This window comes from Coregonus clupeaformis, chromosome 23, assembly GCF_020615455.1.
Source record: "Coregonus clupeaformis isolate EN_2021a chromosome 23, ASM2061545v1, whole genome shotgun sequence".
Classification (NCBI taxonomy): domain Eukaryota; kingdom Metazoa; phylum Chordata; class Actinopteri; order Salmoniformes; family Salmonidae; genus Coregonus; species Coregonus clupeaformis.
In genome coordinates this window covers 43,197,444-43,211,690 of record NC_059214.1, presented here as the reverse complement: position 1 = coordinate 43,211,690, position 14,247 = coordinate 43,197,444, and the positions used below count along the sequence as shown (strand labels likewise).

Sequence of the window (14,247 nt, the reverse complement as noted above, 5' to 3'; positions counted from 1 at the left end):
TCTCCATAGCTCTTCAACCCGGAGAGAGAGAATGTGCATCCACACCCCAGAGGCATATGATTCTAACCCCTGAGAGAAAGAGACTTAACCACAGGGACAGCCTCTCTAACACTCTAAACACCCTAAAGAGACCTCCACAGGCACCCTGGACCGAGCAGGAAGTGTCCTCCTACATCCCTTCATGTCCCCGAACCCTGGCAGGATGACCACACCGCTAACGTAGAGAGGAAGTGACACTACAAAGCACATGGATATTGAAGGCTAAACCATAAAGAGCATAGATTCACTTCTGTGGCTTCAACACCACCACCAGAGAGGAGATGTTGAGGAGATGCAAAGGGTACAGAAAAAGAAACGGGACATCTTATCACAAAGTACAAGATTGCTCCATACTGTACACAGCAGCAGTAAAAGCCTACTATCACTGGCGACTTGGCAACAGAACAACCTCATAGAGAGAATCACAATCAGACAGACAGACTGACTACAACACTCAGTGTACTTACCTCGTTTAGCGTCTCCGTTAGCCAGCATCTCTCTGGCCCAGCTCTTCGTGATCTCTGGCTTCTGTGGCAGAGGTTTCACTTCCGGGTCGACCTTGAACTTCCTGTCCCGCGGGGGTGGGGCTTGGGCTGGGGTACAGGTTGGGGGAGGGGCCGGGGCAGGGAGGAAGGGCTATGATGTGATGACCTCTCCTCTTTGACCTCTGGTCTCTCAGGGGAGTGGGCGGTGGGTTTGCGGAGGCAGAGCCCCTTCAGCTCAATACACACTTTAAGCTTCCTCACCTCTTCATCATCACCATTAGTAGTAGGAGCCGCAGGCAGCACACAGACATCTGAAGAGCCAGAAAGTGGAGGTTAGTGGAGAATGAAAAAAGGACATATGCAGACACAGAAATGCAACATAAACAGACACACATAGTGCCCACTCTCTCTCAAGCTGATGAGTTTAAAGCCTCACTTTAAGCATAGCCTGTGTGTGTGTGAGTGTGGCGTGTGTGTGTAAAGTGAGAGAGAGAGAGGTTGGAAAAGAGAGAAAAGGGGGAGAGGAAAAATAGTGTTTTCCCCAAATGCACCAGGGAGGACTATCCCTCTCGCCTGCCAGCACTGGGAAAGCGAGCGCAATACCACATGCCAAAAGAAAAGGGGGAAAAGAACAGAAACCCAAACAGACGAGGGAAGAAAGAAAGGAGATGAAAAGAGAAGGAAAGAGCAGCTCTGAAGAGGGTGGGTAAGCACAGCAGAGGAACCGCGCTGCTGAAAGAAAATAGAGAATGGCTGTCCTGCTCCCTCGCTCACTCTCTCCACAAAGACAGGATTAAACACCTCTCTCCCCCCTCTCGCTCCCCTCTATCTCACACAGAGAGAGGGATGGGACAGAGAGATAGAGAAATAAGGAACAAGGGTTGAGGCAGAAAAAGGAGAGAGGGTTGGAACTGACAGATGGATAAAAGAGAGAGGGAACAGAGACAGAGTGGGAAGAGAGAGACAGACAGAACAAGAGAGATTGGACATCTAAGGTAATGAGGCAAAGAGAGAGCAGTGAAAGGAGGGACAGAGAGAGAGGGGTGAAAGGAGGGACAGAGAGAGAGGGGTGAAAAGGAGGGACAGAGAGAGAGGGGGTGAAAGGAGGGACAGAGAGAGAGGGGTGAAAGGAGGGACAGAGAGGAGAGAGGGGGGGTGAAAGGAGGGACAGAGAGAGAGAGGGGGGTGAAAGGAGGGACAGAGAGAGAGAGGGGTGAAAAGGAGGGACAGAGAGAGAGGGGGTGAAAAGGAGGGACAGAGAGAGAGGGGGGTGAAAAGGAGGGACAGGGGTGAAAGGAGGGACAGAGAGAAACAGGGATGGGAATGAGACAGCTGAGAGAGAAAGGGTGAGATGGACAGAAAAGTCTAAGAGGATTTTTGTAACGGGTCGATAAGAGAAAATGACATCTCCCACACTCACCTGAAGTAATCCTCTTCCCTCCCTCCTCCTCATCTTTCTCCTGTAGGCTGTGTGCGCGTTTGATAGCGGGTACCGTGCTCTGCCCACCCTTCTCCTTGGGGTGCCCGTCTGCCAGTGCCAAGATGGAGGGTGGACATCGCCCACCCTCGCCCACTCTGGCACCATCTCTAGCCCCCTCCCAGGCCTCCTGCCCTGGGGACAGGCTCTCCCTTTGGCCCCCACACCTCTGGAGGACTGGGACTCTGTTGTTCCCATAGACTTTTCTTCCACCTAGACCAGGGAGGAAGAGTGAGAGGAGAGGAGGAAAGGGGAGGAAGCGGAGGAGAAAGAAGCAACGGAGAGAGAGGGGTGATAGGAGAGAGAAAGAGAGGAAAAGAGAGAGTAAGAAAGAGAGCGAGTAAGAAAAAGAACGACATGCTGTAAAACTTTGATGGGATGGGGTAAAGAGTTTTAAATCAGATGTCAGTGGATTGGGTAAAGAGTTTTAAATCAGATGTCAGTGGATGGGGTAAAGAGTTTTAAATCAGATGTCAGTGGATTGGGTAAAGAGTTTTAAATCAGATGTCAGTGGATGGGGTAAAGAGTTTTAAATCAGATGTCAGTGGATGGGGTAAAGAGTTTTAAATCAGATGTCAGTGGATTGGGTAAAGAGTTTTAAATCAGATGTCAGTGGATGGGGTAAAGAGTTTTAAATCAGATGTCAGTGGATTGGGTAAAGAGTTTTAAATCAGATGTCAGTGGATGGGGTAAAGAGTTTTAAATCAGATGTCAGTGGATGGGGTAAAGAGTTTTAAATCAGATGTCAGTGGATGGGGTAAAGAGTTTTAAATCAGATGTCAGTGGATGGGGTAAAGAGTTTTAAATCAGATGTCAGTGGATGGGGTAAAGAGTTTTAAATCAGATGTCAGTGGATGGGGTAAAGAGTTTTTAAATCAGATGTCAGTGGATGGGGTAAAGAGTTTTAAATCAGATGTCAGTGGATGGGGTAAAGAGTTTTAAATCAGATGTCAGTGGATGGGGTAAAGAGTTTTTAAATCAGATGTCAGTGGATGGGGTAAAGAGTTTTAAATCAGATGTCAGTGGATGGGGTAAAGAGTTTTAAATCAGATGTCAGTGGATGGGGTAAAGAGTTTTAAATCAGATGTCAGTGGATGGGGTAAAGAGTTTTAAATCAGATGTCAGTGGATGGGGTAAAGAGTTTTTAATCAGATGTCAGTGGATGGGGTAAAGAGTTTTTAAATCAGATGTCAGTGGATGGGGTAAAGAGTTTTTAATCAGATGTCAGTGGAGCCAAGAAACTAACAGTTCACATTGACACTCCTACTATGAGAAACAGGGAGGTAGAGAGAGAGTGAGAGAGAGAGCAAGAGGAAGCGAGGAAAATGTTGTTTTAGGACGAAAACCCTCCCATCTCGCCCCTCTCCTCCCCCATCCACCCCCTGGCGTGACCCTGCCACACAGAGCGTGACTCTCTTTCTCTGCCTCCTTCTGTCTCTCTTTCTCTCCCTCTGTTCCTTGCTCTCTCTCTGCCATAATTAGGCTCCCACGTCAGTCCAGGCCTCGCTCTACTACACAGCTGGGCTCCCCGCCAATACAAGTAGCCCCCCTCCCCCTCTTTCCCTCCCTCTCCTTTTCTGGCACACTATTCCTCTCTCTCTCTCATCCACTTTCACTCACTAACTTTACTTCTCCCCCTCTCTGTAATTCGCTTTCGATTTCCCCCTCCTCCTCTCCTCTCTCTTTATCCTCTTTCCACAGAGATAAGCACAAAACACTCCTTGAAAATAAGACTCTCTCCCCACGTCTCTCTCTCGCTCTCTCTCACTGTGTGTGTATGTGTTGTGACCAAACCCTGCCTAGCTGTGTGTGTGTGTGTGTGTGTGTGTGTGTGTATGAAAGCGCGTGTGTGCGAACTTGTGTGTGTGTGTATGCATTGGGTTACTCACCCTCCCTCTCTCCCTGCCTGGCGGTGTGTTGGCAGTGTTCCCACTCTCTCTCTCTCCGCTGGCCATCTGCCAACTCCTGTCCTGCTACTGCTGCCGACGCAGACACACACACACCCCCGCACTCCTTCCCCTTCAGCTCCAGCTCCGAGAACCGCATCATCGCCCGCTACACACACAAAGACAGACAGACAGACAGACAGACAGGACACACACGGAGACACATGCACACAGAGAAAACAGCCATGAAACCCACTACCTTTCTAGCCCGCGCCGCACACACACCTCTCTAAACCTCAGTCTGGGCTGAACGGCTACAGAAGCAAACATCGCATCAGGAAATCACAGTGTCAATAAAAGGAGGCCAAAACAGGACAGGACAAAGAGATAGAGATAAATGAACAAGCATGACACATCCAGACACGGTTAGGTTAGACTAGTGCAGTCAGCCACAGTGAGTCCTAGTTCATGCCATCTCCCTTCCTGAAACATGAACACAGCTAGGAAACACATACAGCTAGCCCTGAGGCTCACAGGGAGAGAAAGAGAGGGGGAGAGAGAGAAAAAAGAGGGAGAAGGAGATATAGGGAGAGAAAAACTGAGAAAAGGGAAGAAGCAATGCAAAGCAAGTGATAAAATACAGAAAGTGTGTAGAGTGCAGAGAAAAATAAAGAGGGAGGGAAAGATGGGAGAGAAAGAGGGAGAGAAAGAGAAAGCCTGTCTGAGGGGTAGTATGTGATAAAGAAATGTAAATAACTGACCTCCCAGTTAGCTGCAGGTTGAGTTATATTACTCCTCTCTCGTGATATGACTTCCATCTAAGCAATTAGAACGGGGGGCTCAATATATCTGTCCATTGCATATTCTATCCTTTCCATATTCTGTCCATCATTTTATATTCTGTTCATTATTTTTATCATTTCAATATATCTGTTCATTATTTAATATCTGCCCATCATTTTAGTCAGTATATCTGTCTAGCATTTCATGTAGGTATTGTATGTTAAAATGTCTTTCTCCACATATCTTTACACCTCCCTTTCTCAACTCCGGTCCTCAGGGTCTGCAGCACTGCTAGTTTTTGTTCTTCCCCTCTAATCAAGGTTTGACCAATCAGTAACATCAATCAACCAACCAACCTATTAACTACAAGGAGAAAGGAAACCCAGCAGTAGTGCAGACCTGGAGGAGGAGTACCCCTGTTATACACAAACATCATCTAGCAGCCATAGTCCCACCAAGCACACACACAGTCAAACCAGCCATAGTCCCACCAAGCACACACACAGTCAAACCAAACCAGGGAATCGGTCAATAAACACAACTACAAAACTATCAAACCCTTGTTTTCTGAACTGGGGGGTGATTGTGGGTATATAATTTATCATAAATTAGTTAGACAGAGGCTCTTATTAAGATGATAGTAAACGTCCAGAAATCTAGCATTTGATAGCTTTGTATCAGCAAGCATGACAATTAAAGACAAACCAACATGGTTTAGAGGTGCCCTCACAACATATGGACGGGTGGAACCAACCGGTTAACACACATGTGCCTCTGTCCCATTCATTCATATACATCATAAGAGGTGTGTGTGTGTGTGTGTCTACGCCAGAAATCGTATACACACTTGTTTTTTTATCTAATCTAACCAGAACCAGGATGTTGGTCTATAACAAGTAGAAAAGTAGATTCAGTCTGATCACTCAATAATGCACCGCAGTTCAATCGTGCAGGACTGAATCTGTGTTTGTTTATAGTATGTCTGTGTGTGTGTATGTGTGTGTGTGTGTGTGTCAGGGTTTCCGTTAGGAAAATGTGTTGCAGGACATTTGACAGGCAACATTTTAAATTTACCGGACATTTGAGGAATTTACCGGACCCATATGCATTGGGTGCGTAACCCGATTAGGGCTTCTACCCACGGTGCTCAGAATGACAGAAATCACATTTAGAATATGGTAATTCATATTAACAGAACATGCAAGTCGAGGATGCAACGATGTGCGGTCCTTCTTACCCGAATTCTGATGTGCCCTTTGAACATGTTAAAATAACTGTCCACATGTACTTTTCCTCAGCCAACAAGACCAGTAACGAACAGCAAAATCACTAGCCTATGTCAATCTACTATAGTAGAAACGTTAAGGCTTCCTATTCTATTGGTCAGCTTGTCGAGAAAGAAATAGCCTATTCCAATCCGACTCTGGGACAGTTGTGGGAAGATAGATCCCAAATCCATCCAACCAGTAGGCCTAGGCTACATAAAAAAGATCAGATGTTTAGCTTAAAATGTTAAACTATTAGGCTACTTCTTCACGTTATAGCCACAGCAATGCACACAAGGCAGTAGGCTACTCGCAAATGTTTGTTCCATAATGCAATTAGCGGGAAAACACTGTTGTCAAAAGGACACTGCACATGCGAGAGGTTTCATGTGACAGAGATGAAAATATCAGTTCGAAAAAAAGAACACAAAATGAGAATAGGCTACTTTGAAGCAAGGTAAGACATGCCTCATAATATATGTTTTAAAACGTTCAGGTTTCAAACAATTAAGTACATGTTTTCGAAACTGCCTCCAGCTCATAGCAAAAGTGGTGTGTGATGCGCTGATGAAGCCTGCCTTCCGTCTTCAGTGCGTTCAAGACAACTGGGGAAAAATCGTTTTGAACAGTCATCCAACTCGGGAACTCGGGCCTCTTTCTAGAGCTCCAACTTTCCGACCTGAAGAACACTGACCTCATGATTTGACCTTGTATTTTTCTGAATTCCCAGTTGTCTTGAAAGCACCACAAGATGCTGCAGCAGCAGCTCTCCCGCTGTCTGACAGATTTTCCACTCAAAGGCTCTGTATCCTGTACGCGTGTGATAAATAAGATACATAACAAATATACTGTGTGCACACGCCAATTTAATTCCACTAAATTATGCAAATTAACATATAGACCTAGAAGCATGACCAGCCAAATGTATTTCCATCGACTTGTATTTCCATCCATGAATAGGCTAAAAAGCATTATTTTACAATGGGATTTTTTCCTCTTCTCCCGGACAATTGGCCTGCATCAATTTTATTTATCGGCTTTTCTATTTTATTTTTTGGGGACAAAGGCCGGCTATTACAAGCTAATGGAAACCCTGGTGTGTGCGTGTCTTAAATGTGTTCAGTGTGTGTGTTTGTGCATGTGTGAGGAGCCAGGCACTAATAGCCTTGGATAAGGCCGGGGTGGGTGGAGGGGAACCCCATCCATCCACCCTCCAGACCCTCTGGCTCCCCTTGGGTTTAAGCACAGTCAGAGGCAGGGGGAACCATGAGGCCCTACCGCTCAGCAGCCAGCAACACATGCTTTTGCAAACTTTTGCAACCTCCATTTCTATTTCACTATCTCCCCCCTCACTCTCATTCTCTTTCTCCCGAGGTAGATACACAGAGAACACAAACCACCTAACCAATGTTGCCTAGACAACTCACAGGCCTAGGTTAACCTTTGAACTGGCCTTGTACTAACTCACTGACCGTCAACATCCTTCAAATGTCCTCTCATAAACTCAGAGGCAACACAAAGGGCTGGTATAAGCCTATAACCCTGGACTAACCCTCACCCTACAAGTTCAGCTATGGGGAGCAGATATCTGATCCATAGACTGATTCTAAGACACATCCTATATGAAGTCATATCCTGTCTGAATAATGTGAAAGTCTCTATGGGCCCGCTAGAATAAGTGGCAGAATTGACCATAGTTGTAGGTTTGATTCCTGCACAGGTCATATGGGAACGTACCATATAAAACTGTAAATGGCTTCAGATGAATGAGTCATGTTATCATCACATCCACTGACGCTGCCCCCCAACCCAACCCAACTACATCCGCATTTCTCTCAACTCACTTGCAGGGCGCGCTGTTCCCGGCTCAGCTTGCTAGAGTCTGCGTACAGCTCGGTGGTGACACATTTGATGCGGTCGCCCACATAGCCTGAGGAGCTAGCAATCCTCTTGGTAAGGCTGGTCCTCCGTGAGCCTCTTCGCCCACCCTCTTCATCCTCATCCCCCTCTCCATGTGACTCCTCTGTGTCTCCAACGCTCCCTCCTTCTCTTTCACTGTCTCTCTCCTTCCCCAGGTCCATGTAGCGATGGATGGGGTGGGAGAAGGTTAGTCTGTCCATCTTTTCTCTCTCCTCTCCAGACGTGCGGTCGCAAAAAAATGTGCGATCTCTAGACATGTGGTCGCCAGACTTGCGGTCACAATCCCCAGTTGTATGGTTGCCAGAGATGCGGTCGCCAGACTTGCGGTCGCCAGACGTTCGGGCACAGCGCAGGGTGCTCTGGTCCTGTTCCCCTTGGTCCCCTGGGTCTGAGGAAGGACTCTGGTCCTCAGGACTCTCCTCAGCCCGATTAACAAGCTCTGCGGAGCCCTGAGGTGGGCTAGAGGCCACACCTGTACAGCCCGTTTCCTGGAGGGGCCTGGGTCTCATACAGAGGGTCTCTAGTTGTCTGTCTGTGTGGATAGTTCTCAGGGTGGAGCTTGGGCTGGGGTGGTGGTGATGATGAAGTTGGTATTTTGGCTCCTGTTCCACTTCCCTAATGTTTTGGTTGCCATGGCAACAGTTGTGTTGGTTGCCCCTGGCGATGGGGACGGTAACGGAGACTTGCGGCTTGTTGGTGGACGGAGTAGACTCTCCATCTGTGTCGGAGTGGACGAGGTCAATGCAGACGATACGGTCTTTGGAGGGGGTACTGGTGCTGGAGGAGGAAGTGGGTCTGGGCTGGCTCCCGCCCCGCTCCCCTGCCTCGCTTTTGGGCTTCACATGGGAATCCTCTCCTGTCTCCACACCACTTCGGCCCCTGCGGGACCCACCACAATCCTCCGTGAGACCTCTAGGTTTGTCCTGACCCTGGCCCCGGCACTTGGGCCCCCGCTCCAGGACTTTGGAGTCTGGATGTGCGTGCATCAGAGGGTGGACCATCTCCTGGGAGTTGTAGGTGAGGTACTCCCCAGCATGGCTGTGGTAGGGTAAGGGGTGTTTGGCTGCCAGGTGGGAGGGGTACAGGCTGCTGTTGCCCAGCAGGATGGGGTGAGGGTAGGCTGGGCCCTTCCCTGGCAGAGGGAGAGAATGGAGGGCCATGCTGTCAGATACAGAGTAGTGCAGGTATCGGTTGGCGTAGGCCATGCTGTGAGCTAGGTAAAGGTGGCTGGGCGTGTGCCCATTGATATTCTCCAGACAAGGACGTTTATTATACAGAGACACCTCCTGGGACGTCTCAGCCCTCTTGGGGGCTTTGGGGGGCTTCTCTGTGGAGCTCCTATGATGGCCGGCCATGGGGGAATCTTCTGAATGGCTGGGGCTGTGTTTGGGCCAATCACCATTGGGTTTGGGGGACGGGGGCATTGTGGAGGCAGGATTGTGATTGGAAGGTATTGGGGTAGTATGCGGCTCTCCTACCCTGGGGCAGGATGGGCTGCTTTGCTGGGACTGGGGCAGGACTCTCTCCAGAACCTTGTGTTTGATGACAGAGGGAGAGAAGCCTTTCCCTTGGGGGGCTGGGCTGGGCCTGGGGGAGGGGGATAGGGCTGGGAGGTGGGGGGGTGTGGGTGTGGGTGGACCCAATGGTGGAGATGGGTGTAGAGATGGGTGTAGGGGTGGGCACCACCCAGGAGGAGTGCAAAGTGCTGATCATCTCTGGCCTGTCTGGGGCCTTGGAGAAAGTGCTGCTGACCACTGAGTGGGAGTGGGAGGGGTGGGAGGAGGGTGAGAGGGTCTCCTTCAGGAGCTCCCGGCTGGGGTGATGTCCATACCGAGGCCCCGGAGACCCCAGAGCCTCTATCTTGATGGGGAAGGTGTTGGGAGGCAGGCCGAACTCCAGCAGCCTTCCAGAGAGGTCCAGAGGCTTTGGGCCTGCTGGGTCTTTGGTAGTCTTGTTCGGTAGGGTTGGCCGCTCTGAGGACGGTTTGGAAGGGGACTGATTGGGTTTCCTCTCACACCCCCCAGCCCTGTGCTCCGACGCCCCATCCCTGGGGCTGGATTTGTGGGGGCTGTGTCGGGCGGGGGAGTGATGCTCTTGAGCCATGCTGCTCACATAAAATGGGTGAGGCATCGACTGGGAAGAGGAGGAAGATAAGGAGGAGGAAGATGGTGGCCCTATTCGAGGGACTGGCCTCTGTAGGTCTAAGGTGCTGTCGCTGAGAGGGGGAGGCAGGGGGGGAGCAGCCTGGGGGAGGCGAGAGGAGGTGCGAGGGGAAGAATCAATGGGAAGGCTACTACTATTACTACCACCACTACTACCAATACTACCACTGCTGGTGCTGGCTCCTTTGTTTGAGGTGGATCTAGTGGGCTTACTGCTCCTGCTGGGGGGTCTGTCTCGGTCTCTGTTTGTGTGGGGGGGCTGAAGGTGCTGGGGTGGAGGGGGAGGCTGGTGAAGCTGCTGCCCAAACGGAGAGCCCTCGTGGTGGATGCGAGACCCGACACTCAGCCCCTTCTCCTGGCAGTGCACCATGGAGGTGGGGGCCACAGACACCGCTGGGATCCTCATGGGAGACCCCACCAGGGGGGACGAGATCGGGGACGGGGGGTAGGGGGGCATGAAGTAGAGCCTCTCGGAGGCCGAGGCAGCAGCAGGGTTCATGTTCCCCCCCTGGGAGGCACAGAGGGACTGGTAGGCCAGGTGCTGTGGCAGGTAGGGGCTGGGCTGACTGAGGAACTGAGCCTTGTACATGCTGAGGGCGGCGTACTTGGAGGAGTCCATGAAGGGGTAGAGGCCCGCTTCGGGGTACAGCCCCGGGCTCAGCCCCCAGGGCAGACGCAGGTACCCGCCTGCTGCTGCACCAGCATCCCCGAGGCCCAGCTCTGAGGGCTTCTCCCCCCCAGGCCCCACACCTATCCTGTCCAGTCCCAGGCCCTCTGGCCCCCTCTGGAGGCCTGGTGGAGGGCTCTTGTACAGGCCCAGGTAGCTGTTAGTGGGCTTGCTCCTGTCCATGGAGACATCAGGTTTATAGAGGAGGTCCGGGAGGCCGTCTCGGCCGTAGCTCAGGGGGAGGGTATTGGTCCCGTCGCGGGGCTTCTCAGCCGACAGTGCTTGTATCCCTGGGTAGATCACGCCGCCGTGCAGGCGGAGGCCATCCCGCATAAGAGCGTTGCGGTCCAGACCCATGGCGGCCAGGGGAGTTAACCTGGCATCCACCTACAGGGGGAATAACACAGGTTAAAATCTGTTATAAATATTGTTATAAACAATATTATACACATGTAATACACAATGTATAAACCTCTAACTTGTTATGAACAGCCTTATACACATGTAATACACATCACTAAGCTAAGGATCCTGGGACTAAACACCTCCCTCTGCAACTGGATCCTGGACTTCCTGACGGGCCGCCCCCAGGTGGTAAGGGTAGGCAACAACACATCTGCCACGCTGATCCTCAACACGAGGGCCCCTCAGGGGTGCGTGCTAAGTACCCTCCTGTACTCCCTGTTCACCCACGACTGCGTGGCCAAGCATGACTCCAACACCATCATGAAGTTTGCTGACGACACAACAGTGGTAGGCCTGATCACCGACAACGATGACACAGCCTATAGGGAGGTCGTCAGAGACCTGGCAGTGTGCTGCCAGGACAACAACCTCTCCCTCAACGTGAGCAAGACAAAGGAGATGATCGTGGACTACAGGAAAAGGAGGGCCGAACATGCCCCCATTCACATCGACGAGGCTGTAGTGGAGCGGGTCGAGAGTTTCAAGTTCCTTGGTGTCCACATCACCAACAAACTATCATGGTCCAAACACACCAAGACAGTCGTGAAGAGGGCACGACAAAACCTATTCCCCCTCAGGAGACTGAAAAGATTTGGCATGGGTCCCCAGATCCTCAAAAAGTTATACAGCTACACCATCGAGAGCATCCTGACCGGTTGCATCACCGCCTGGTATAGCAACTGCTCGGCATCCGTCCATTAGGCGCTACAGAGGGTAGTGCGTACGGCCCAGTACATCACTGGGGCCAAGCTTCCTGCCATCCAGGACCTACAGTTGAAGTCGGAAGTTTACATACACTTAGGTTGGAGTCATTAAAACTCGTTTTTCAACCACTCCACACATTTCTTGTTAACAAACTATAGTTTTGGCAAGTCGGTTAGGACATCTACTTTGTGCATGACACAAGTCATTTTTCCAACAACTGTTTACAGACAGATTATTTCACTTATAATTCACTGTATCACAATTCCAGTGGGTCAGAAGTGTTTTTTTTTGTATATCTTTTTATTTATTTATTTTTTATGCAGGGAAGAGGCAGGTGGGGAAGAAACGGGTGGTGGCCGGTGCTGAACTGGTGCTGGACGTTGAGTCCAAGACCCAGAGAGTCATCCTCAAGAAGCAGGTACAACCATTATATCAAATACACCCTAGAACGTACCAGTATGTATGCATGAAATGTCATCTACTCCACACATTGAGTATGACAGGGGCAGAACTCTCCATTTGGGTTCATTGATCATTCAGTAGTGGAGTGACAACTTGAAATCCATGAATAACGAGGCCTCGAGACAGTTTGCTGACTATTTTTCCAAACTTTTTTTGTTTTGTTTTGGGGGGTAGATCAGCTTAACATTGCAGATAGATTGTACAGTGGGGAAAAAAGTATTTAGTCAGCCACCAATTGTGCAAGTTCTCCCACTTAAAAAGATGAGAGAGGCCTGTAATTTTCATCATAGGTACACGTCAACTATGACAGACAAAATGAGGAAAAAAAATCCAGAAAATCACATTGTAGGATTTTTTATGAATTTATTTGCAAATTATGGTGGAAAATAAGTATTTGGTCATTAACAAAAGTTTCTCAATACTTTGTTATATAACCTTTGTTGGCAATGACACAGGTCAAACGTTTTCTGTAAGTCTTCACAAGGTTTTCACACACTGTTGCTGGTATTTTGGCCCATTCCTCCATGCAGATCTCCTCTAGAGCAGTGATGTTTTGGGGCTGTCGCTGGGCAACACAGACTTTCAACTCCCTCCAAAGATTTTCTATGGGGTTGAGATCTGGAGACTGGCTAGGCCACGTCAACTATGACAGACAAATTGAGAATTTTTTTCTCCAGAAAATCACATTGTAGGATTTTTAATGAATTTATTTGCAAATTATGGTGGAAAATAAGTATTTGGTCACCTACAAACAAGCAAGATTTCTGGCTCTCACAGACCTGTAACTTCTTCTTTAAGAGGCTCCTCTGTCCTCCACTCGTTACCTGTATTAATGGCACCTGTTTGAACTTGTTATCAGTATAAAAGACACCTGTCCACAACCTCAAACAGTCACACTCCAAACTCCACTATGGCCAAGACCAAAGAGCTGTCAAAGGACACCAGAAACAAAATTGTAGGCCTGCACCAGGCTGGGAAGACTGAATCTGCAATAGGTAAGCAGCTTGGTTTGAAGAAATCAACTGTGGGAGCAATTATTAGGAAATGGAAGGCATACAAGACCACTAATAATCTCCCTCGATCTGGGGCTCCACGCAAGATCTCACCCCGTGGGGTCAAAATTATCACAGGAACGGTGAGCAAAAATCCCAGAACCACACGGGGGGACCTAGTGAATGACCTGCAGAGAGCTGGGACCAAAGTAACAAAGCCTACCATCAGTAACACACTACGCCGCCAGGGACTCAAATCCTGCAGTACCAGACATGTCCCCCTGCTTAAGCCAGTACATGTCCAGGCCCGTCTGAAGTTTGCTAGAGTGCATTTGGATGATCCAGAAGAGGATTGGGAGAATGTCATATGGTCAGATGAAACCAAAATATAACTTTTTGGTAAAAACTCAACTCGTCGTGTTTGGAGGACAAAGAATGCTGAGTTGCATCCAAAGAACACCATACCTACTGTGAAGCATGGGGGTGGAAACATCATGCTTTGGGGCTGTTTTTCTGCAAAGGGACCAGGACGACTGATCCGTGTAAAGGAAAGAATGAATGGGGCCATGTATCGTGAGATTTTGAGTGAAAACCTCCTTCCATCAGCAAGGGCATTGAAGATGAAACGTGGCTGGGTCTTTCAGCATGAAAATGATCCCAAACACACCGCCAGGGCAAAGAAGGAGTGGCTTCGTAAGAAGCATTTCAAGGTCCTAAGTGGCCTAGCCAGTCTCCAGATCTCAACCCCATAGAAAATCTTTGGAGGGAGTTGAAAGTCTGTGTTGCCCAGCGACAGCCCCAAAACATCACTGCTCTAGAGGAGATCTGCATGGAGGAATGGGCCAAAATACCAGCAACAGTGTGTGAAAACCTTGTGAAGACTTACAGAAAACGTTTGACCTGTGTCATTGCCAACAAAGGGTATATAACAAAGTATTG

The 14,247-nt window shown here is 49.3% G+C and overlaps 1 protein-coding gene across 1 annotated transcript in view; it reads right to left on the bottom strand.

The window, feature by feature from the left end:
• Positions 1-14,247, bottom strand: part of LOC121536512 (BCL-6 corepressor-like) — a 71,365-nt gene that overhangs the window by 27,349 nt on the left and 29,769 nt on the right. The window contains exons 3-9 of the mRNA XM_045206466.1: positions 9,443-11,071; positions 7,780-9,396; positions 4,649-4,705; positions 3,891-4,056; positions 1,945-2,214; positions 586-835; positions 174-214 (exon numbers count right to left, since the gene is read on the bottom strand). Coding sequence (XP_045062401.1) covers positions 174-214; positions 586-835; positions 1,945-2,214; positions 3,891-4,056; positions 4,649-4,705; positions 7,780-9,396; positions 9,443-11,071 — 4,030 coding nt within the window. The remainder of the gene's footprint in view (positions 1-173; positions 215-585; positions 836-1,944; positions 2,215-3,890; positions 4,057-4,648; positions 4,706-7,779; positions 9,397-9,442; positions 11,072-14,247) is intronic.